Source organism: Anolis carolinensis, chromosome 1 (assembly GCF_035594765.1).
Source record: "Anolis carolinensis isolate JA03-04 chromosome 1, rAnoCar3.1.pri, whole genome shotgun sequence".
In the NCBI taxonomy this organism is placed as follows: Eukaryota; Metazoa; Chordata; class Lepidosauria; order Squamata; family Dactyloidae; genus Anolis; species Anolis carolinensis.
In genome coordinates, this window is record NC_085841.1 from 308,515,539 (window position 1) to 308,540,081 (window position 24,543).

The 24,543-nt window shown below is 44.8% G+C and overlaps 1 protein-coding gene across 1 annotated transcript; it reads right to left on the bottom strand.

Moving 5' to 3' along the window:
• Positions 1-17,015: 17,015 nt before the first annotated feature.
• Positions 17,016-23,680, bottom strand: LOC100562187 (disintegrin and metalloproteinase domain-containing protein 21-like). The gene has a single exon (XM_062968080.1). The coding sequence runs from the start codon at positions 22,519-22,521 to the stop codon at positions 20,305-20,307; it is 2,217 nt and encodes a 738-aa protein (XP_062824150.1). The 5' UTR covers positions 22,522-23,680; the 3' UTR covers positions 17,016-20,304.
• Positions 23,681-24,543: the final 863 nt, after the last annotated feature.

Consider the following 24,543-nt stretch of genomic DNA (forward strand, 5'->3'; position numbering starts at 1 on the left):
GAGGAGGAAGAAGCACGCAGCTGGGCCATGGCTCTGGATTTGGCTCTGTCGCAGCAGCAGGCAAGAAGAGGAAGGAGGCAAGGTGAATATGCGGCGGCAGACCCATCCCGCTTCCCCTCTGGACTCTTCCGCGTCCACCTTTGCGTGGGAGAGTGGGAGCTCCATTCCTCCCTCCCTCCCTGATGCATGGCACCGGAAAGGCCCTCGCCACCTGAGAGATGTTGCCGCCCGAAGCCCACGACGGAAAGGGCGAGGAAGAGGCGGCTTCAGCCCAGGAGGAGCAGCAGCAGCGGTGGGGGGGGGGGGGCGGCCATTGCCTGCCAAGGTAAAGGAACGGCGCGTGGCTTGGGGTTTTCTGCAGGAGGGAAGGGGGGTTGGCAGGCATCCCCATTGCCTAGAAGACGGGCCACTCAAGGTGGGGAGGGAGAGGGAGGAGGAGAAGGAGGGAAGCCTTCAGAGTGTGGGGTCCTGCACACGCACCCTCACGGCCACCCCCGGCGCGTGTCCCGCTGAGCCTTCCTCAAGGCGGGCAGTTTTTTGCCTAAGCATGGAGTTTTCTCTTTCTGAAATCCAAAACACTTGGAGGGAAGGAGGGCCCAGGTTTGCCCAGGCCTGGCCTAGGCCCTCTTGTGGCCTCCCTCCAGATAAGGGAAAAGTGCTGGGAAGTCAATGAGCTGAAGCCCAAATGCCCCTCCGTGCAGCAGCAGGGTCTTGCAGGAGGAGGCAGATTCCCGCTGGGGTAGCCAGCCCCTCCCTCTCCTCCTCCTCCTCCTCCTCATCCTCTCGCTTACCCTGTGCAGGGCCAGGGCACCCGGCCGTCCTCCTCCTGCTGCTCCTCTCTGGAGCCCGTGACCCAAGAGCGGGAGGGGCGGCTCTTCTGCATAATAAGTTTAAAACTGATAAAATAAAAGGCTCACAACCAGCTAAATAGAAGGTCCAGGAAGGGAAAAAGAAAGAACTCTTGTCTGTTGGTGGCAGGTGTGAATGTTTCAATTGCCCACCTTGATTAGCAGTGAATAGCCTTTCGGCTTCAAAGCTTGGCTGCTTACTGCCTGGGGGAATCCTTTGTTGGGATGAATATTATTATTATTATTATTATTATTATTATTATTATTATTATTATTATTATTATTTTATTGTATGACACAGCAAACAAGATAGACATGCTGGATTTCGTATCACAAAATCACAAGTTGAACACTTCCCAAGTGTCTAGGACTGTGTGATGTATTTTCGGATGATGCGTGCAGATCCCAGTAGGGTGACCTTTTGCAGTTGGCAGATCGTAATTTTGTCAATGTCTATTGTTTCCAAATGCCGGCTGAGATCTTTTGGCACGGCTCCCAGTGTGCCCATCACCACCGGGACCACCTGCACTGGTTTCTGCCAGAGTCTTTGAAGTCCAATCTTGAGGTCCTGATAGCGGCTGAGTTTTTCCTGTTATTTTTCGTCAATGCGACTGTCACCTGGGATGGCAACATCAATGATCCAAACCTTTTTCTTTTCCACAACTGTGATGTCTGGTGTGTTGTGTTCCAGAACTTTGTCAGTCTGGATTTGGAAGTCCCACAGTATCTTTGTGTGCTCATTCTCCAATACTTTTGTAAGTTTGTGATCCCACCAGTTCTTTACTGCAGGGAGGTGGTACTTGAGGCATAAGTTCCAATGAATCATTTGGGCCACATAGTTGTGCCTCTGTTTGTAGTCTGTCTGTGCAATTTTCTTACAGCAGCTGAGGAGATGATCAATGGTTTCGTCGGTTTCCTTGCACAGTCTGCATTTTGGGTCATCAGCTGATTTTTTTATCTTGGCCTTAATTGCATTTGTCCTGATGGCTTGCTCCTGGGCTGCAAGGATCAGGACTTCTGTCTCCTTCTTCAGGGTCCCATTCATGAGCCATAGCCAGGTCTTCTCCTTATCAGCTGTTCCTTCAATTTTGTCAAGGAACTTTCCATGCAATGTTTTGTTGTGCCAGCTGTCAGCTCTAGTTTGTAGTGTGGTTTTCTTGTACTGCTTTTTTGTCTGCTGTGCTTTGAGGAGTTTCTGATTTTTGACTTCAATCAAGGCAGGTTCTTCACTTTGCTTTACATATTCTGCCAGGGCATGTTCTTCTTCTTTGACTGCTTGTTTTACTTGTAAGAGTCCTCTGCCCCCTGATCTTCTAGGCAGATATAGCTGGTCAACATCACTGCAAGGGTGCAGTGAAAGATGAATGGTCATGAGTTTTCTTGTTTTTCTGTCCAAATTGTCCAGTTCCGCCTGTGTCCAGTTTATGATGCCAGCAGTATATCTTATGACAGTTATGGCCCAGGTGTTTATAGCCTTGATGGTGTTGTCTCCATTGAGCTTGCTTTTGAGAATTTTTCTGACCCTTTGTGTGTATTCTTTACTGACCACAGTTTTCACATGTTCATGCTTGATGTTGTCCAGCTGTAATATGCCCAGATATTTATGAGCTTCTGGTTGGTGACACTTTATTGTTTGGCCATTAGGCATATTTATGCCCTCACTTTCAATGATTTTTCCCTTCTTCAATGCCATTGTCGAACATTTGTCCAAGCCAAACTTCATGCTGATATCAGTGCTAAAAATTCGGACAGTGTTGGTCAGAGACTGGATTTCAGTTTCCGTTTTCCCATACAGCTTCAGGTCATCCATGTACATCAGATGCGAAATTTTGTGAGATTTCTTAGATGTTTGATAGCCGAGATTTGTTTTTTGTAAGATTGTTGACAGAGGGATCATGGCAATAATGAAAAGCAGAGGGGACAATGAGTCTCCCTGGAAAATTCCTCTTCTGATGTTGACAAGTCCATAGCTTTCATTTCCAACAAACAGTTCAGTTTTCCAGTGCTCCATCATGTTTTCAATAAAGGTGCCAACGTTTTTACTAATCCCGATAGTGTCCAGGCACTTGATGATCCAGCTGTGTGGGAGTGAGTCAAAGGCCTTTTTGTAGTCATGTGAAGATTAGCTTTTCGGCTTTTACAGTTCTCCAGAATCATTTTGTCAATTAATAATTGGTCTTTTGTGCCCCTGCTTTTCCGTTTGTTGCCTTTCTGTTCATCTGGCAAGATGTTTTTTTTCTTCAAGATAGTCTTGAATTCTGTCAGCTATGATGCCAGTCAGTAGTTCAAACATAGTGGGCAGACACGTTATTGGCCTGTAGTTTCCTGGTGCTGCTCCTTTTGCTGGATCCTTTTGTATCAGGTATGTTCTTCCAGTTGTTAGCCATTCACTGATACTTCCTTTCTGCAGCATCTCATTGAATTGTTGGGCCATTTTTCCATGTAAACTAATCAGATGTTTGAGCCAAAATCCATGAAGTTGATCACTACCAGGCGATGTCCAGTTCTTGACTTTTTGCACTCGTTTGCTGATCATTTCAGCTGTTATTTCCATCTGTTCCATTTTGTTCTGTGAGAATTTTCCTTCAAACTCCTTTATCCACCCAGCGTTTTTTTGTAGTTCTTATTATTTTCCCAAAGCTCTTTCCAGAACTTCGTTGTTGCAGTTTTCTCTGGCTTTATGGTTACTGTGTCTGTTGTTTGGTTCAGACTCTGGTAGAACCGTCTTTGGTCTGATTGAAACAGTTGATTTTGTCTGTACTGGATGATTCTGGCTTCATATCTTTCAATTTTTCTGGCTGTTGCTGTTGCTGGTTTGTTTGTTCAATTGATGTTATCTGGACAGTGGAGAGTACTGCATTCACATCTTTCATGAGAGGTGCCAGGTGTCTCTTGGGCACTGTTTTTAGAGTTAGGAGCCGCTTTCTTATTGCATTTGCTGCAGCATGAGCCATGATCTTATTCTTGAGCTCTTGTTGTCTTGCTGTCAAGGTTCTTGGTGGTTCAACAGGTGTTTCAAGTGCTGGCTCATCAAGTTCTTGCAAAAGTGCCACACTTTCTTCTGGTTCTATCTGTTCCACCATTCCAAGTGTTGCTGGAGTCTCTGCTGCTGTCTGTGCTGTGGTCTGATGGTAATTTGCTTTGCAGATTTTCTGGATTTCTTCGAGTTCAACTTCACTGAGCATTTTGTTTCTGATTATGAATCTTCGTTGGTCAGCTAGTTGGGGTTCTGTTATCTGTGAGTCAGGGTACTCTTGTTTCCACAGTTGATACATCCTAAATGATAAATTATTATTATTATTATTATTATTATTATTATTATTATTATTATTATTATTATTATTTTATTGTATGACACAGCAAACAAGATAGACATGCTGGATTTCGTATCACAAAATCACAAGTTGAACACTTCCCAAGTGTCTAGGACTGTGTGATGTATTTTTGGATGATGCGTGCAGATCCCAGTAGGGTGACCTTTTGCAGTTGGCAGATCGTAATTTTGTCAATGTCTATTGTTTCCAAATGCCGGCTGAGATCTTTTGGCACAGCTGAGGAGTGGAACCAAGAGCACCTAACCCATTAGCATTATGGAGAATCAAACCAAAACGAAGTCTATACTGGCTCGGTCGTCGCCCAGGATAAAAAGGACCGTGGTGGGTGCTGCTGATTCTGGACATCCATCGACAAGTGGGCTATGGAATCATCAAAACCCAAATGAACAGTCACAGAAGCGGCAGAAATATACAATGCCAGAAAATGCATTATTATTATTATTATTATTATTATTATTATTATTATTATTTTACTTGCACAATTGTAACCTGCCAAACCTTCCCCCACCTGACAGTTAAATCGCACAATTACTGCAAACAAATTAAAGTGTGTATTAGGCGAATTAATCAGAATCGGAATAAATTCATATCTATTTTGGGTTCCGAACGGGGTTTCGAGATGGTTTGGCACTTTGAATTTAACCTTCCAATTCGAAGCATTTGTGCCCATGCCTTGGAATATCTTCGGATAACCTTCGGATATATGAGAAAGTGTTTTAATTCAACCAATCTCCTGGCTAGCATTGGGGTTTAAGAGCCCCATAGAAACCAAGCCTGGAGCATTTTCTCTCCTGGCTATCCAGGAGAGAAAACCCCTTTCCCTTCCTGGTTGGTTTCCACACCCCTCCTCCTTCCACGCTCTGGGTGTTCCTTTTGTTTACTTTTAGCCCCCTCATAGACTCAAATCTGTTTCAAGGTCAGCCTATTTCTAGTCCAATATAAATATAACCAATATAGCTACGGATTTTCCTGCTTGGCATGTTTTCTCTCAGATTCCTCTTTTTCCGCTTTGTTCTCTTTATCCTCTCTTTCAGTTTCTTAAAATTTATTTATATTCTGACCTTCTATCCTTCTGTTTCTCCCTCAGTCTTTCTTCAATCAATCCTTCAACTTCTAGTCCCCTTTTCCAATCTCCCTTTGAATATCCTTGACTTTGCTTATATATTTAATTTTTTTTCTTGTCTTATTGTCTTATTTTGATCCCTCTCTTGTTCTTGCTCTTTTGTTTCTCCCCCCCGTTCCCTGTTTCCCTGGATTTCTTCTTCTTTTCTCATGGGAGTCCCCTTGCCTCTTTCCAATACCCTTTTATTTCTTTCACACGTTTCCGTGTATCTCTTCTTCTCTCCTTCTCTTCCTCTTCTTTCTTTAAGTTTAAAATGCGTATGGTCGGAGATTTGCAGGCCAATCGCCTGCGCACTACTGGAGTGACCCGCGGTACCTTGAGGTCAATACCGGATCCTTTTGGGCTCTCCTCTTGAGGAGGAGAGCCCTTTTGGACCTTTGGCTGACCTCTCGGTTTCGCTCCCCCCCCCCCCCCGCCTCAATCCATGGGAGGAAGGGAGCTGCTGCTCTACCCAGTCGTCCTCCAGAGCTGGCACCCTCCTTGGAGTCCATGACCACCTTCCTGGTTGGTTTCTATGGGGCTCTTAAACACGCTGCTATCCAGGAGAGAAAACCCCCTTCCCTTTCTGGTTGGTTTCTATAGGGCTCTTAAACCCGCTGCTATCCAGGAAAGAAATCCCCCTTCCCTTCCTGGCTGGTTTCTATGGGGCTCTTAAGCCTATTGCTATCCAGGAGAGAAATCCCCCTTCCCTTCCTGGTTGTAGTGTAATGGTTTGAGAGTTGGACTACTACTGTGGCTTGATTCCCCACTCAGCCATGGAAACCCACTGAGTGATCTTGGGCAAGTCACACACTCTCAGCCCCAGAAAACCCAATGAACTAGGAAATAACACTTTCAAACCAGGAACAGATTTCCTTATTCTGTGGCCATCTGTCAAGATTTGATGGTGTGCTATGATTTCTGTTCCTTGTTGATACATGTCATTTCCTAATTGGTTCTTTCATAAAAACATGGCAAAACTTTATTACACTGCCAAAACTTTGTCTTTGTGCAAAGGACCTTGCCCTATAAAAATAGCACATTATGGTTTGTTGAGTCTCTCTCCACCAATTTAACAAAGTTTCAGCCACAAAAACAAAGTTTCTGAAGTATAACAATGACTTTCAAAGTAAAGAAAACCCAATGAAACAGGAAATAACACTTCCAAACCAGGAACAGATTTTTGTTATTATTAAAAATGGGTCTTTTTTATACAAGGTTATCATCAGCATATTGGAGTTCTATAACAGATGTTGTTGTGACCTGGGTTTTGGCTTTCAATCTGCTGAGGTTAAACAGCTTGCCATCTCTCCAATAGATGATTTCTACTCCGATGGGAAGCTTCCCATCAACAAGATGAAGTATCATAGTGATGAAGATAGAAAATAAGGATAGGGCAATAACACATCCCTGTTTGGCACCTGATTCCACCTTAAATTGATCACTTTGGAGTCATTGCTGTCCAAGATTGTTGCCATCGTATGTATCATCATGGAGGAGCCATAAGGTGTTCAAAAATGTGTCATTGCATCCGATCTTTTGGATGGTGGTCCAGAGAGATCTGCAATTCACTGTGTCGAATGCCTTTGCAAGGTCAATGAATGCCATGTACAGAGGTTGATTTTGTTCCCTGCATTTTTCTTGGAGCTGTCGTGCAGTGATGATCATGTCCACTGTTTCTCTGGAGGGGCAGAAGCCAGTCTGGAAAGGTGTCTTCTGAGACAGGTAGAAGGCGGTTTGCAAGGATACTTGTGAAGATTTTCCCAGCAGAAGTTAGAAAAGAGATACCTGAATAGTTTTTGCAGTTTGTTCTTTCACACACACACACACACACACACACACACACACACACATCAACATAACCCGACGGGGGATGAAAAAATCTTATAAATAATTGCATTGAGGGGAGGGAAATTAAAGTGTAGGGGAGTGTATCAGAATTGGTATTTTGGTACCTATTTTTAGGAGCAGATTGTAAGGGCAGGTGCAATTAAATGCAACAGCATAAGGTATAATGTACTGGCAATCATTAAGGTCAAAAGTCCAACTCCAGATACAATGAACAAGCAGAATGGCAAAGACACAATCGAGGTCAGGAAGTAGTTGCTAGTTAAAATAGAGAAAGGTGTTGTAAGATGATGAACCAGTAGTACTAAAGTTCAGGTGGGAAGAAGCCCCAGTAGAAGTCGCCATGGGGGACACTCAGGTAACTTCCACCATGGGCATCTATATCAAGGTCCCTAAAGTCCCAAACCTTACCATTAAGGTCAGAAAATGTGACATTCAGCAACAGCCCTTGCCAACAACAACCAGACTGGTTGCCAGGACCTAGAGATATATACAACTAGGTCCAATTGACCAAATGGACTTAACAACTCACCTTTACCTAAAGGTTGTGGTATACTGTGCCTTTAAGCCACACTCTTTGGTTGTTACACCTATAATATATTTAACTACTGATGGTTGGGATATATAGTTCTGTGCAGCCAAAGCCTCAGTAGCCTTCCTAGTGTTTGAATAAACACCTTTGCTACAAAACTCTGCTGGCTGGTGAATTTGTTTCATACGAAGAATACTACAAAGGTGACACTGATAGATCTTCATAGAGATAGGAAGGAACCCGACAACATTCAGTGGTTTCCCTGAAAAGACTATTGAACTTCACAGCTTACCCCAAAGCATGTGACATGGTTGCAGAAGGAGGAGAAAGAAAAGAGATGCCAAGAGGAAAAGTGGATGTCAGAAGATGGTGAGAAATCGGTCTTCCGGTGGGCACTGATGGCGGCAGGCTGGACTCTCTGAGACCTCTTGGAGAGCCAACCGCAATTCTGTTCTGGAAGGCCGTTTGCCCCCCTTCTCCGGTGGATTGAGGCTGGAGAAGTCGCTAAGCCTGATAGGCACCAACCAATGGCCCTGAAATCAGTCATAGAATCATAGAATCATAGAATAGTAGAGTTGGAAGAGACCTCATGGGCCATCTAGTCCAACCCCCCGCTAAGAAGCAGGAAATCGCATTCAAAGCACCTCCGACAGATGGCCATCCAGCCTCTGCTTAAAAGCCTCCAAAGAAGGAGCCTCCACCACAGCCTGGGGGAGAGAGTTCCACTGTCGAACAGCTCTCACAGTGAGGAAGTTCTTCCTGATGTTCAGGTGGAATCTCCTTTCCTGTAGTTTGAAGCCATTGTTCCGTGTCCTAGTCTGCAGGGCAGCAGAAAATAAGCTTGCTCCCTCCTCCCTATGACTTCCCTTCACGTATTTGTACATGGCTATCATGTCTCCCCTCAGCCTTCTCTTCTGCAGTCTAAACATGCCCAGCTCTTTAAGCCGCTCCTCATAGGGCTTGTTCTCCAGACCCTTAATCATTTTAGTCGCCCTCCTCTGGACGCTTTCCAGCTTGTCAACATCTCCCTTCAACTGCAGTGCCCAAAATTGGACACAGTATTCCAGGTGTGGTCTGACCAAGGCAGAATAGAGGGGGAGCATGACTTCCCTGGATCTAGAAGCTATACCCCTATTTATGCAGGCCAGAATCCCATTGGCTTTTTTAGCTGCTGCATCACATTGTTGGCTCATGTTTAACTTGTTGTCCACGAGGACTCCAAGGTCTTTTTCGCACACACTGCTGTCAAGCCAGGCGTCCCCCATTCTGTATCTTTGATTTCCATTTTTTCTGCCAAAGTGAAGTATCTTGCATTTGTCCCTGTTGAACTTCATTTTGTTAGTTTCGGCCCATCTTTCCAGTCTGTCAAGATCGTTTTGAATTCTGCTCCTGTCTTCTGGAGTGTTAGCTATCCCTCCCAGTTTGATGTTGTCTGTAAACTTGATGATCGTGCCTTCTAACTCTTTGTCTAAGTTGTTAATAAAGATGTTGAACAGAACGGGGCCCAGGACGGAGCCCTGCGGCACTCCACTTGTCATTTCTTTCCATGATGAAGACGACGCATTGGTGAGCACCCTTTGGGTTAGTTCGCTTAGCCAATTACAGATCCACCTAACCGTAGTTTTGTCTAGCCCACATTTTACTAGTTTGTTTGCCAGAAGGTCGTGGGGGACTTTGTCAAAGGCCTTACTGAAATCCAGGTACGCTACATTCAAAGCATTCCCTGTATCGACCCAACTCGTAACTCTATCGAAAAAAGAGATCAGATTAGTCTGGCATGACTTGTTTTTGGTAATTCCGTGTAGACTATTAGCAATGATTACATTTGTTTCTAAGTGTTTGCAGACCACTTCCTTAATGATCTTTTCCAGAATCTTGCCTGGTATCGACATGAGGCTGACCGGACGGTAATTATTTGGGTCGTTCTTTTTTCCCTTCTTGAAGATAAGGACCACATTCGCCCGCCTCCAATCTGCTGGGACTTCTCCTGTTCTCCAAGAACTCTCGAAGATGATTGCCAGTGGTTCTGAAATAACTTCCGCTAGTTCCTTCAATACTCTTGGATGTAGCTGATCTGGCCCTGGGGACTTGAATTCGTTTAGAGCGGCCAGGTGTTCCTGGACAACTTGTTTCCCTATTTGGGGTTGGATTTCCCCCAGTCCTTCGTCCATTCCATGTTGCTGAGGTTGAAGATGGCTTTCTTTTTGTGAGAAGACCGAGGCAAAGAAGGCATTAAGTAGTTCTGCCTTTTCCCTGTCTCTTGTCACCATCACCCCATCTTCTCCTTGCAGTGTGTCACGCCTGAGGCAACGGAGCACCAAGAACCGGACACGGAGGCCAATATCTATCTAATATCTTTATTAAGAATATATATAAGAATAATAAAAACAAGTAGAGAATATAGTCCAGAAGCAGACCTATCAAATGAGGTCAAATATAGTCCAGAAATATTTTGTCCAATAAATGATATTAGAGTCCAAAGATAAAATCCAATAAACCGAAACACACACTATTGCTGTGATGACCCATGGGCCTTGTAGTCCTGCTCAGGACATTGTAATTCCTGATGAAGATGAAAACTTGGGTTTTTTACCTTCCCAGTCTGAACTGGATTCCTCTCAGCCAGATCTTTCCCAGGCAGATCTGGGAACCTTGCACCTGCAAGAAAGTTGTCTCCCAGAAGTATGTCAAACAAGCCCAGAGCCTACTTCTCCCGTATTCTTGCGCCGGGAGTTTTGTAAACAACAGAGAAGTTTGGATTCAGCTTCGCGCAGGAGTGCGAGGATTGCAGCTAAGAATGTGGCCAATTAAGACTGCTTCTCGTGAGAATCTTTGGGGAGTCTCACATCTGGTCTCAGAGTTAGCTTTCGGTTCTGATTCCCAGAGAACTGCTTCGGCGGGAAAGCTAGACTCTATTTAGGTGTTTTACCCGCGTAGTAACTTCGCGGAGTCAATTCGTCAGCCTACGGAGCGAGTTGTGTCTGGACAGCGCGCTCCGATTCAAGCCTCGCTCCTGCTCAAGCCTTGCCTTGCTATCCAGCCTTCGCCTTGCTTCCCAGCCTTTGTTTATCTACGGACTTTGCCTTGATTCCCAGGACCAATCCTTGCCTTGTTCCACGGATTTTACCAAGTTATTCCACGGACCTTGTTCTTGTTCTTAGTTACCTTGTTCCACGTTCAAGCCTTGTTTCAAGTATCGGGTTATTTCCTAGCCTCGCTCAAGTTTCATGGACTAAAGGACCTTGTCATCTCCCCTCACTTTGCCTGGCAAAGTGAGTGTTTCGGTTATTGGATTACAACTTTGGACCTTAATATTTCTTATTGGACATTGCTTTTTTGGACTAATTCTGACCTTTCCCGAAAGGTCTAATTCTGAACTATTTTCTACACTTGTTTTTATTAACTTTATATATTCCTTCAATAAAGATATTAGATAGATTCTGGCCTCTGTGTATGGTTATTGGTGCTCTGCAGCCTGGGTCGTGACAGTTTGACTCCGCCACCCTAAGCACCAATTAACCTCGGCCAGAATGTCTACCGGAGTCGTACCTGGGCCGAGCGGCCAGCCGATTACCTACACCATCGACAAGGAAGAGGTGGACCGAATCCGTGATAAGCTCAATGCACAGGATGGAGAAATAAGGGGTTTGAAGGAACGCGGAGTTCGTCTTCCGGCCATGGCGTTGCCAACCAAGTTTACTGGAGAAGCTTCTAAGGTTCATGTCTTCCGTCGCCAATGTCAAGCTTATCTGGAGGCCCGTGCTGCCGAGTTTCCCCAAGAAGACATCAAAGTGGCATGGGTTTACAGTCTTCTAGACGGGCCAGCGGCCAGCTGGGCGACGGCACTGTTCGACCAAGCCTCTCCACACCTAAGATCAGCGCAACACTTCTTGGACCACCTCAAGGAGACTTGGGGAATCAAGGACAATTTGGAGGCAGCCGGTCACAAACTCCGTCGCCTTTTCCAAGGAGACAGACCTATGTCTCAGTATATAGCCGAGTTCCGAGTGCTGGCCCACAACACCGGCTGGAACGATGTAGCCCTCAGGGGACAATTCCGGGAGGGTCTCAACATTGAAATGCTGGAAGAAATCTCCAAGGTGGATCCTCCCCAGACCCTCGAGGCACTCATTGATCAATGTTTACGGGCTGAAGTCATGATTGCCAACAGGAAACAGTGGGTTCGAGGCCAGGGCAGTAGAGCCGGGGCAAAACCCCCCGCTCCCGCCAGCGTTCAGCCACGTCCGGTGTGGAGACCCCCACCGCCAACCCCATACCCCAGAGGAGGCGAGGAGGTGCCGATGCAGTTGGGCAATGTGCGTCCCAGACTAGATGCCGCCGAGAAGGCCCGTCGTCAACGCTTAAACCTCTGCTGGTACTGCGGGAACGGGGGCCACTTCGCCAGAGAGTGCCCAGCCAAAGGGAAGCCTGCCGCCCGTCTTGCGGCGGCGTCCTCCACGGAGACGAAGGCGTCTGAGCCGACTGGCACACAGCCGGCGGGGGAAGCCAACGACCGGGTGTAGAGAGGCTCGCCAACCCGGTCAAAAAATCCATCCAAGAGCCGCCAACCGGGGTCCTGTTCCTTCTCGTGGTCACATTATGGTCAGCAAAAAGGGGACCCATCATGATCCACGCCATGATAGACTCTGGAGCTACCAACAATTTCATCGATAGAGAGTATGCCGACTCTCTGGGATTACAATATCATGATTTCAAGAATGCCCGTGTGGTGCAAGCCATAGACGGCCGTCCCCTCAAGACGGGCCCCGTAAGTCAGTGGTCGGAACCCACCAGGATGTGGATAAGGGAACATATGGAAGAGATTTCCTTCTTTGTTACCGAGGTCCCCCATTTCCCTGTGATTTTGGGAATTCCATGGCTGACTCTCCACGACCCTAACATCTCCTGGTCCAACAGAGAACTGCAGTTTGCTTCACCGTACTGCCAAAACCATTGCCTCGTAGCCAAGGTATGCCATGCCACAGACACCGAGCCCATCATCACCTTGCCAAAGAAGTACTCCGAGTATTGGGATGTATTCAATGAGAAAGAAGCCGAAAAATTACCCCCACATAGACCTTATGACTGTGCCATTGACTTGGTGGAGGGGGCCCCGATCCCGCGAGGGCATCTCTACTCCCTGACTGAACCAGAGCAAGAAGCTCTCAGGGAATTCTTAGAGACAAACCTTCGCAAGGGATTCATCAGACCCTCTCAATCCCCAGCCGCCTCCCCAGTGATGTTTGTGAAGAAGAAGTCAGGGGAACTACGCTTGGTGGTGGACTACAGAGCATTGAACAATATCACCAAGCGGAACAGCTATCCCCTGCCCTTAATCTCGGATCTACTGGATCGGCTTCGAGGAGCCAAGGTTTACACCAAGCTGGATCTTCGGGGGGCTTACAACTTAGTTCGCATCAGGGAAGGGGACGAGTGGAAGACCGCCTTCCAGACCAAATTCGGATTATTTGAGTCCCGAGTTATGAATTTCGGTTTATGCGGAGCCCCCGCAACGTTCCAGCATTTTGTCAATGACATTTTTCAGGACTATCTAGACAGGTTCTTGATAATCTACCTGGACGATTTTTTGGTGTTTTCCAGATCACAATCAGAACATGAGAACCACGTCAAAATGGTGTTACAACGATTGCGGGATCATGGGCTTTATGCCAAGCTGGAAAAATGCGCTTTTGATCTACAAGAGGTAGACTTCCTTGGTTACCGCATCTCGCCTCTAGGGCTTTCCATGGATCCAGCCAAAGTTTCAGCAGTATTGGAATGGCGGGCGCCAACTAACAAGAAAGAGGTGCAGCGTTTCTTGGGGTTCGCGAACTACTACCGCAAGTTCATTCCAGATTTTGCCCGCTGGTCCGACCCCATCACTAGCTGCATCCGTGGAAAGCAGCCTTTCCGCTGGACTGATCAAGCAGAGAAAGGGTTCCAGCAACTAAAGAAACTATTCACCTCCCAGCCAATTCTACAGCACCCAAATCCTGGAACCCCTTTTGTGGTGCAAGCGGACGCCTCTGATGTGGCAATTGGGGCTGTACTCTTACAACCGGTGGGAGACCACCTCCACCCCTGTGCCTTTTATTCTCGTCAACTAACCACACCAGAGAGGAATTACACCATTTGGGAAAAAGAACTACTGGCCATAAAGGCAGCCTTTGAAACTTGGAGACATTGGCTAGAAGGGGCCAAATTTCCCATTGAAGTCCACACTGATCATCGTAATCTAGAACATCTAAGAACTGCCCGCAAACTAAATCAGAGGCAGCAACGTTGGGCTTTATTCTTTGAACGTTTCAACTTCCAGATCCATTATGTGACCCCAGCCCAAACCAAACAAGCAGACGCCCTGTCACGTAAACCGGAATACGCTGCAGGACGCAAGGAGACCTTTGAATCCCAACTGCTACAACCTGAGAACTTTGCCACGCTCACGGTGGGGAACACCAAATCCATTCCCATTGGTTCAACTTCCCCTACTCCAGGACTCATCTGTGCTCAAGAAATCAGGGCTAGTCAGCAAGCCGATGCCTGGGCGCAGGACCAACTTCGCCAAGGTCTGCATTTCCCCTTTTCGCTTAAAGATGGGCTGCTCTGCTATAGAAATCATGTTTATATCCCACCCGGACCGGGCAGGGAAAAAGCGCTTCGTCTGTGTCATGACTGCAAACCAGCAGGACACTTCGGACTATTTAAAACTATGCATTTGATCCTAAGGGATTTTTGGTGGCCCAAGATCCGCAAGGATGTGGAAAAATATGTCAACACCTGCCCAGTATGCCAGCGCTCCAAGATACGAAGGGAGAAGCCCTCAGGGCTTTTACACCCCCTTCCTACCCCATCTCGCCCATGGGAAATAATTTCCGCGGATTTCATCACTGACCTACCACCTTCCTGTGGATTCACCACGATCTTAGTGGTGGTGGACCTATTCACCAAGTTAGCCCATTTCATTCCCTGCGAAGGCCTCCCCACGGCCAAGGAAACTGCGGATCTATTTCTTCAACATGTTTTCAGACTACATGGATTGCCCAAGAGTTTAGTCACAGACCGTGGATCTCAATTCACCTCTCGTTTTTGGAAGGCACTACAAAAACTATTGGGCATAGACTCTCGCTTATCTTCAGCTCATCATCCCCAAACAGATGGGCAAACGGAGCGCACCAATGCCACTTTGGAGCAGTATCTTCGCTGTTATGTAAACTATCAACAGGACAATTGGGCTTCTCTGTTACCACTGTCTGAGTTTGCCTACAACAATGGAGTTCAAGCTTCTACAAAAGAAACGCCGTTCTTTGCAAACTACGGCTTCCATCCACGTTTCTTCCCCCCTGTCATTGAAACTTCAGAGGTTCCCGCAGCAGAGGATTGGCTGCAGGAACTCACAGCGGTGCAACAACTTTTGCTCCAGCAACTGGATCAAGCCAAGGAGGACTATAAACGCCACGCTGACAAACATCGCCAGCCGGGCCCCGAAATCAAGGTAGGAGATCGGGTTTTCCTGTCCACTCGCTTTCTGCCCTCCCACCGCCCTTGCCGGAAGTTAGATGCCCGTTTCATTGGTCCCTATCCAGTGGTGGCGCAATTAAACCCCGTGACTTTCAAACTCCAACTTCCGCGTTCAATGCGCATTCACCCAGTGTTTCACCGTTCCCTGCTCCTTCCGGCGGATGGTGTGCGACCTGATACAGACCAACCGGCCCCCCCTCCTGTTTTGATGAATGGGGAGGAGGAGTTCGAGGTTGAGGACATTTTGGATTCTCGCTTTCACCGCCGCCGCCTACAATATCTCATTGACTGGGTGGGTTTTGGCCCTGAGGAACGCTCTTGGGAAGACGCCTCCACAGTCCATGCTCCTGATCTAACCCGTCGCTTTCATCAGACCTATCCCACCAAACCACGACCTCGCGCCTCGGGGAGAGGGCCCCAGTTTGGGAGGGGCCTTGAGGAGGGGGATAGTGTGATGACCCATGGGCCTTGTAGTCCTGCTCAGGACATTGTAATTCCTGATGAAGATGAAAACTTGGGTTTTTTACCTTCCCAGTCTGAACTGGATTCCTCTCAGCCAGATCTTTCCCAGGCAGATCTGGGAACCTTGCACCTGCAAGAAAGTTGTCTCCCAGAAGTATGTCAAACAAGCCCAGAGCCTACTTCTCCCGTATTCTTGCGCCGGGAGTTTTGTAAACAACAGAGAAGTTTGGATTCAGCTTCGCGCAGGAGTGCGAGGATTGCAGCTAAGAATGTGGCCAATTAAGACTGCTTCTCGTGAGAATCTTTGGGGAGTCTCACATCTGGTCTCAGAGTTAGCTTTCGGTTCTGATTCCCAGAGAACTGCTTCGGCGGGAAAGCTAGACTCTATTTAGGTGTTTTACCCGCGTAGTAACTTCGCGGAGTCAATTCGTCAGCCTACGGAGCGAGTTGTGTCTGGACAGCGCGCTCCGATTCAAGCCTCGCTCCTGCTCAAGCCTTGCCTTGCTATCCAGCCTTCGCCTTGCTTCCCAGCCTTTGTTTATCTACGGACTTTGCCTTGATTCCCAGGACCAATCCTTGCCTTGTTCCACGGATTTTACCAAGTTATTCCACGGACCTTGTTCTTGTTCTTAGTTACCTTGTTCCACGTTCAAGCCTTGTTTCAAGTATCGGGTTATTTCCTAGCCTCGCTCAAGTTTCATGGACTAAAGGACCTTGTCATCTCCCCTCACTTTGCCTGGCAAAGTGAGTGTTTCGGTTATTGGATTACAACTTTGGACCTTAATATTTCTTATTGGACATTGCTTTTTTGGACTAATTCTGACCTTTCCCGAAAGGTCTAATTCTGAACTATTTTCTACACTTGTTTTTATTAACTTTATATATTCCTTCAATAAAGATATTAGATAGATTCTGGCCTCTGTGTATGGTTATTGGTGCTCTGCAGCCTGGGTCGTGACAATTGCCAAGCAATAGTGTGGGGAATTGTCCAGGGTCTTTCAAGGTCCAAGGTAAATCTACAACAAGGCTGGAAGCAAAGCTTGATTCTAGGAATAAGGTCCGTGACTAGGAACGAGGCAAGGCAATTCCTGAATACTTGGATAGGCAAGGCAAGGAAACTGGATTTGCGGACTTTGCGAAGTCCACACAAGGCTGGAAACACGAAATCACTCCTGAAGCTGCTCTGTTGACTCCGCACGGAACCAACCGTGCCAGGCACCTATATCTGGGTCTCGTTTTCCCGCCAAGCAGGTGTCCAGCGTTCTCTTTCCCTAGAGAACGGGAAACAAAACCCAGCTTTCTCCAGATGTGAGACTCCCTAGATTTTCCCAGGGGAAACATGGCTAATCAGTGTCTTGTTTAGCTGCAATTCTTAAGCTCCTGCGAACCCGCTCTTTCACTCCCCTGTCTGCTGCAAAGGACTGTCTCCTAGCGAAGGGAGGTGAGAGCTGTTCAAGGTCTGTTTTAATTGGTTCTTGGGCAAGAGTATCAACATCGGGCATCTGGAAGGATTCCGGCTGTTGTTGATCCGGAGAAAACCCCATGTTTTCATCCTCATCTGCCACAGTGACACTAGGAGTGGGACTACAAGGCCCATGAGGCATCACACAGTGGCCCTATTGCCTCCTTGTTCTTCCTTTTTCTACCAACGTAAGCAAAAAAGCCTTTTTTGTTGTTTTTTATGTCCCTAGCAAGCCTGAGCTCATTTTGCGTTATAGCCTTGCAAACCTTTTCCCTACAGGAGTTGGCTATACGTTTGAATTCTTCTTTGATGATTTCTCCCCTTTTCCACTTCTTGTGCATGTCACTTTTGAGTCTTAGCTCAGTTAGAAGTTCTTTGGACATCCATTCTGGCTTCTTTGCACTTGTGTTATTTTTCTTCTTTGTTGGCACTGTTTGCATTTGCGCCTTGAGTATTTCACTTTTGAAAAACTCCCATCCATCCTTAACTCCCTTGTTTTTTAATATTGGCATCCATGGAATGCCGCTCAGTAATTCCTTCATTTTTTGGAAGTCAGCTCTCTTAAAGTCCAGGATGCGTGTTTGACTTGTCTTAGTTTCAGCATTCTTTTTTATTGCAAACTGCAGGAGCACATGGTCACTTGCCCCTAAGGATCCAACTACTTCGACTGTATTGATCAGGTCTTCCACATTTGTTAAGATTAGATGAAGAGTAGCCAATCCCTTTGTTGCTTCTTCTACCTTCTGGACCATAAAATTGTCTGCAAGGCAAGTGAGGAATTTGTTGGACTTTGTACTCTTGGCTGAGTTTGTTTTCCAGCAGATATGAAACTGTGAGTTTCTATAGAAAATCAATCTATTCTTTGTGTAATCAGACTTTTCCTGAATTAATAAGAATATAATGCAAGGCGATCCTCTGAAAATATAACAAACCCAGAGGGAGGAAAATCAGCAGGGAAAAAGAAAGAAAGAAGGGAATAACTTCGTGTTCCCCTGTTTTTATGGGGAGCAAGTAAAATGAGAAAAATAAGGACTAAACAAAGGATTATAAAACTGTTTATTTTCCATTACTTCATTGTCTCAAAGAATCTCAAAGATTTTAAAATGGATCTGACGGACTAGAGAAAGGAAGACTGATCTTCAAAAGCATTGTTTAGTCTAAGGCTGTAGCTTCTTCATAAGCAAACAGCTTTAGCGACGAAAGAAAGAAAAGCCTGCCATCTCAGCAGGAAATAAACCTGAGAAGGGAGGAGTAGACAAAAAGTGGATGCAAACTCAGGGCAGAATAAGGCAAGGACTGGGAGGGTAGAAGTAAACAAAAGTAGGACAAGACCAACGTATACAGAGATAGAGTGACTGGAGGCCTGACAACTGACGGATATGATATAAGTCTATGGGAATATCATAGAGAAAGGATCAAATCACGGAAAGACTAGAAAGAAAGAGAACATAGAGAAAAGACAGAGAAGCAGAAAGACTTAGAGACCAAATAAAGGGACCAAGAAGAATAAGAGGTGGAAAGTGAACTTTAACCATCAATTATGACTACTTCAAAGATTAAAGGGGACAAAGAGCTAAAAGATAATAAGGGCCTATCAAGGAGACCTCCAGGAAATGAAGAAATTGGCTTGATCGATGTTTTTAGAGCGATACAGAAATTATCTTTTATATGCTGTTTATATTGTATTGTTTTGGGCATGGCCCCATGTAAGCCGCCCCGAGTCCCCGTTGGGGAGATGGTGGCGGGGTATAAATAAAGTTATTATTATTATTATTATTATTATTATTATTATTATTATTATTATTATCATCTGATAAACAGGATATCTACCAGAAAGAATTACAGACTATGGCAGAAAGACATGAAGCACAACAAAAATTATTTCAAGAACAAATACAGATCATGAATAAAGAAATTACACAACAGATTGGTATAATGAAGAAGGAACTGAATGGGGTTCATAATGATATCAAAGAAATAAAAATAGATAAAAAGAAACTAGAACAAGCTCAAGACAATTTGCAAAAGAAGATAGATAAACTGGATATGAAGAATGCCAGGATGGATATAATTCAAGAAGGATTGGAACAAAGAGAGATGGAGTTCCAACTGAGATTTAGAAATATTAAGGAGGAAACTAAAGAGAACTAAAGAAAAATAATTGTAAATTTAGTAGCACATATCCTACAACAATCAGAGGCACAGACAGATGAATTAATAGACAAGGTTTACAGATCATCTACAAACTATGCAAAAAAGAATAAAGTCTCCAGAGACATAATTGTCCATTTCACCAAGAAAATAATCCATGATGAAATTCTGAGACAGAACAGTACAAATCCAACTTTCTACAAAGAAAAAAAAGATAGCCATCCCGACAGGGAGCTCTGGCGTGGACTGGTCCATGAGGTCACGAAGAGATGGAGACAACTAAACAACTGAGCAGCAGAGCAGCAAAGGAAGATACAGAGCATAATCCACCCGACCAGACAGAAAAAATAAAGGAAAGAAAAAACCAAAGAAACCTTGCTTCCATTCTACCTTTTCCACCACCTACCATACCTGAAACTTCTATCCACACTTACTTTACTCCCTTATAGGTTTTTCCTACTATCCTATCATTTTATTGTTCTCCCACTTTACTTGTAGAAGAAAAATACCCCCCCTTTTTTTTTTCATTTTCCCTAATAAAAATATATTTAAAAAAAAGAAGATGGTGAGAAATCTGCCCAAGGCAGAGGGAGATAGAAATCTGCGCAAGATGGAGATAGAAATCTGCCAAAGAAAGAGGGAGATCTGAAGAAGAATGAGGAAGAATAAGGAGGTTATGAAAAAGATGGAAAAAGGAGTTACAAAAAAAATAGAAGAAGAAAGTGAAGGACCTTTGTAAAACTACAATTCCCCCAATTTCATAACACTGAAGTACAACAGTCAGGGAGTTATCAAATAGGTGTCAAATAATGCTAATTCTCTAAATGATTTAATAAAGAGACTCTGTCGCTTTATTAAAATTCCTTTCCGCATGGTGGGACAGAGCTTTAATGGCTTACAACACAATATCAGCCTCATACGCAATAATAAAACTTTGTTATTTTATCAAGGAACAAAAAATACAGAGAGTAAATATGCATAAAAATACAAGTATTAAATATTATTTCCTACATAAATTTTTTTTCTTTGGTGTGAATTGTTCACTTTCAGTTTACTTCTTCTGTTAACTCAACTGGGGAGATGACCGAGCTCAGTCTTCTAAAACCATGGCTCAGCAGAACCTTATATACAGCCATGGCAAGAACAATAGTTGCTGAAGACAGAGCAAATAAAGTTCCTACAACAGCTCCTGCAACAACAGCACTCCTATATTGCAAAGCAGGTCCACTGTCACTACTACCACCATAACCTTCTTTGAGACAGTCAGGAGGGGCCCAGCCATAATCACAATGGCAATGTTTGTAGGTATTGCATACTCCCCGGTTGTGACACTTAGTGACATTACAGTCATAGTTCAAGAGGGACACATGCAAACACTCTCCACCAATGCATATCATGTCTGTGCCACAAGGAGTGCCATCCCTTACTGCTCCGTAATCAGGTATTTCCATCCCACTGTGGTAGTCTAGGCCCCAGCACTCAATGTCCCCAGCCTGTGTCTGAATCATAGTGCTGTGATCTTCCAACATGGGGAGATCATCCACATCTGAACACTGGATCCTGCCACACAGGATGTTCGATGTTGTACATTTGCTGTAAACCCCATGTTTAAGGCCACAGTTGCCAAAACGATCACCTCGAGCATTCATTATTCTGAAACAATCCTCTGAAGCCACTGTTGCTTGGGAGCCAAAGATAATTTTGCACTGCCTGTCATGCGTAGTACAATTCCCCTGATAACAATATGCCCCATCCCTGCACGGGGCCCCATCTTGAACATAGACGTCTTCAGGACACCATTCTGAAGACCCATGACAGTATTCAGGAAGATCACATATACTAACATTTCTTCTGCAAATGGATCGAGCTGGAACATATTGGCAGTTTCTGCAACATGATCCAAATGCACAAGTGGCCCCTGGACGTAACACACAGTTAGACTGACAACATGGATCTGATTCACATTCATCTTCTTTACCACAATCACATTGCTCTCCATCTTCCACAACTTTGTTTCCACAATACGTGAATCTATGCAACACTTCACCTGGTGGTATTAACAAACACTGATGGTTCCTGAATTTGAAATAGTCCCTATAACTACAATTACTAAACTGATCGGTGATATCCTGATATCTAGCCATGATGCAGGTAGCTCGATCACAACGGCAATATCTTTGATCATGTGCCATACCAAGATTATGTCCCAATTCATGTGCAAATGTAATAGAGAAATAATATAAATTGTCAGATGTAAAATAATTAACACCTACTGCATAATGCGTACTACAGATTGTTTCTAAATATGCAATTCCAAGTACTGGAGGACGGTCTTTATATAAAAATAAGTGTGCAGCATCATTCTGTAGACGAGTGAGAAGTGAACGTCTTCTCCATTCACCAAAATCCCAAAGTACAGCTCCCTGAGTGGTAGCAGTATTTATGAGATTCCTTTCTGACCAGATTTCTAGTCCAACTAAAAACAGCTGAACAGAAAGTGCATCATAGAATGAAATAGCAGTATGAAAAATATCCAGAACATGCAAAGTAACAACAGTTTCATTACTGTCAAACCTCACAAATCGTTCATTGTCCACTACAATGGCCACTTTTGCATATCTAACATGGGCCCACCACACATTTTGCGAATTCCTTTTGACAACTACTTTTTCTGTGTTCTGCAGCAGAATCTCTTGCCGTCTTTCCTCTTCCTTTGTTACTCCACACCTCATCCTAACAGCACCTTCCTTCTCTTCCAGGCGATACACTATATGCTGGAAGCTAGCAGATGCCTGGACTGGTTCAATTTCATAGGTCATGTTGTCAAACCCAAACACACCTCTTAGTCCTCCAGAGCAAATGCTGAGGGTGACCTGGGAAGAGAGCTGGCCCTGAACAAAGCCATGATAGAAACAGTCATCCTTGATGAAAGGATAGTCCACTTGGAGTTCCCCCACCTTATTGTAGGTGAAGACCGGAAAGTGTTTCGGCACAAATGCTTTCTTCTGCCTAAGATGAAACATGTGGCCCTTCCCCTCAATATGCAGCAGATAGCTGATGCCTTTGGATTCTTCCTGACCATATCTAGGGGTCAGTTTTTTAGGGATAGTCACCTCATAAGAGACGTATCTAAATCCCTCTGGTGGTGTCTGACCAGCAACCTCATTCTGTACACTAATTAGAGTCAGCAGAAACAGAGGAAGAGGTCTCCTGAAGTAGATCCTTTGACATTCCATTCTTGGACGAGAAGGCCCTTGGAGCATTTGTCAGGATAGAAACTAGATGGGAATGAGGCTGCATATGTATTAGCAGAAGGAGAAAAGATTCTGTATATGGCAACAATCAACGAAAATTCCTTTAGAACAGGGGTGGAGCTTAGAGGATCAAGAACAGAACAGTATGGCAGAGATCGCATGGCAATTCAAAAGGTGCTCAAAAGTGGCTAGAAAGTCCGCAGAATGACAAGGTAATTTCTATAGGGATTTGTTACTTGAGAGCTCAATTTCACAGCTGATTATGGACTAATTCTAACAATATGACTGTAAAATTATTTTTTCAGACATTCTAATATGCTGCAATGACATTTTTCTCCAAATGTACCATAGATGGGCCTGTAATATCTACTAAACTGTCTTTCTTTTTTGAATACTTCCCACAGGCAGCCAACCAAAGGCTTTTGAGATTGCATTTGTCCATAGACTGCCACTTTGAATAGCATTGCTCTAAAACAAAAAACAAATTGTCAGTGGCCGGCCAAAGAGATTTAAAGATGGGCTTAATGCTAACCTTAAAAATGTGGAATAAACACAGAGAACTGGGAAGCCCTGCCACTTGAGCATTCTAACTGTAGGTCAGCTGTTACCAACAGCGCTGTGGATTTTGAAGAGGCACTAATAGGGGGTGAAAGGGAGAAACATGCCAAGAGGAAGGTGTGTCAAGAAACACCTGTCAGGACCACCTTCTATCTGGAAATCGATGTGAGTTATTTCAAAAGACAATGCATCTCCAGAATAGGTCTCTACAGCCACTAATGGACCCACCACCAAGACTCTACACTCGGAAGACAATCATACTCAGCCACGAGTGATAGCGTATGATGATGATGCTCTAAAACATCCAATGTGCTTTGGTAACATGTGTCAAGCGCTCTTTGGGACGTAAAGAATAGAAAAAAGCCTTGTGCCCATTACAGCAAAGAGATAAAGGCATTTATAGTGCTTAAAGAGACTTCTTCATAGACTTTGTAGGTAAAATACCTACAATCAAGATAATTGTCATGCCCCCACAGAAACCCTGCCATTTTCCCTGAAGTTGGGCCTTTATTCGTTGGAAAAGTCTAGTTCTCTGTGTATAATAATTATGGTGGGAGACTTTTTCTTTAAGACTTCCCCTTTAGGAATTCTCTTCAAAGGCAGAGCCTCACAGTTGCAACCTTGGAGTTGTCCATTTTGAGGTGGAAGGTTACAGAAAGAACACTCAGTACGTTGATCTTTGGATCTTTGTCATCAAAGGACAGATGGATAAAGGAACAAGAAGGAGAAACACAAGAGAAAGTTAAATAGATTGAAGCATCAAATCATCAAGACTTTTACCTTTCCTGACAAAAACTCTATTAGTTAGTCCTGGGAGGAGAAAGGATTTCAACTCTGTTATTAAATTCTTTTCTATCCCTCATCTGTGTATTTCCCAATCTGTTTCCAATGAGATTAAGGCACCTTTGAACAACTTGTGGGGCAGAACAGTACTGAGGGCACATCCACACAGGGTGGAAAATGCGTGCCCTCCTGGATTTTTACCTGACACGTCCAAACGACACCTCAGGAAAACACTGCTTTGTGTCCTGGATTTATTTGACCGTTGGAAAGACCCAGGTCTTTCCAGCTGTAGGCACTATGTGGATTGGGCTCAGGGATCACATCATATGACTTCTGGTCCCAATCCACTCAGGGTTTTGGGGCTCCTGGAGTCCAAAAATCTTGAGACAGCCCCCACCCCCTCCCCAAAACCCCTTTAAAAGTTTTTTTAGAAATAAAACAACTTGCCCAGCCACCATTACTATGCTGCTAGCCCTCTCTTGGTGTGTAGAAATGATGTGCCAGGAGAATTGGGGGGGGGGGGGGGAGGAAAAGCGCTCCTGAGTTATTTCTACATGCCAGGAGAGCTCCAACAGCAGAGAAATGGCAGCTGAGTAAGTTATTTTTTTTACTTTTTAAAGGGTTTTCTTTTTCTTTTTTGAGGGGTTTTGTTTTGAGTCTGGGTGCCTTTTTGTGTCTGGACACCCCCGT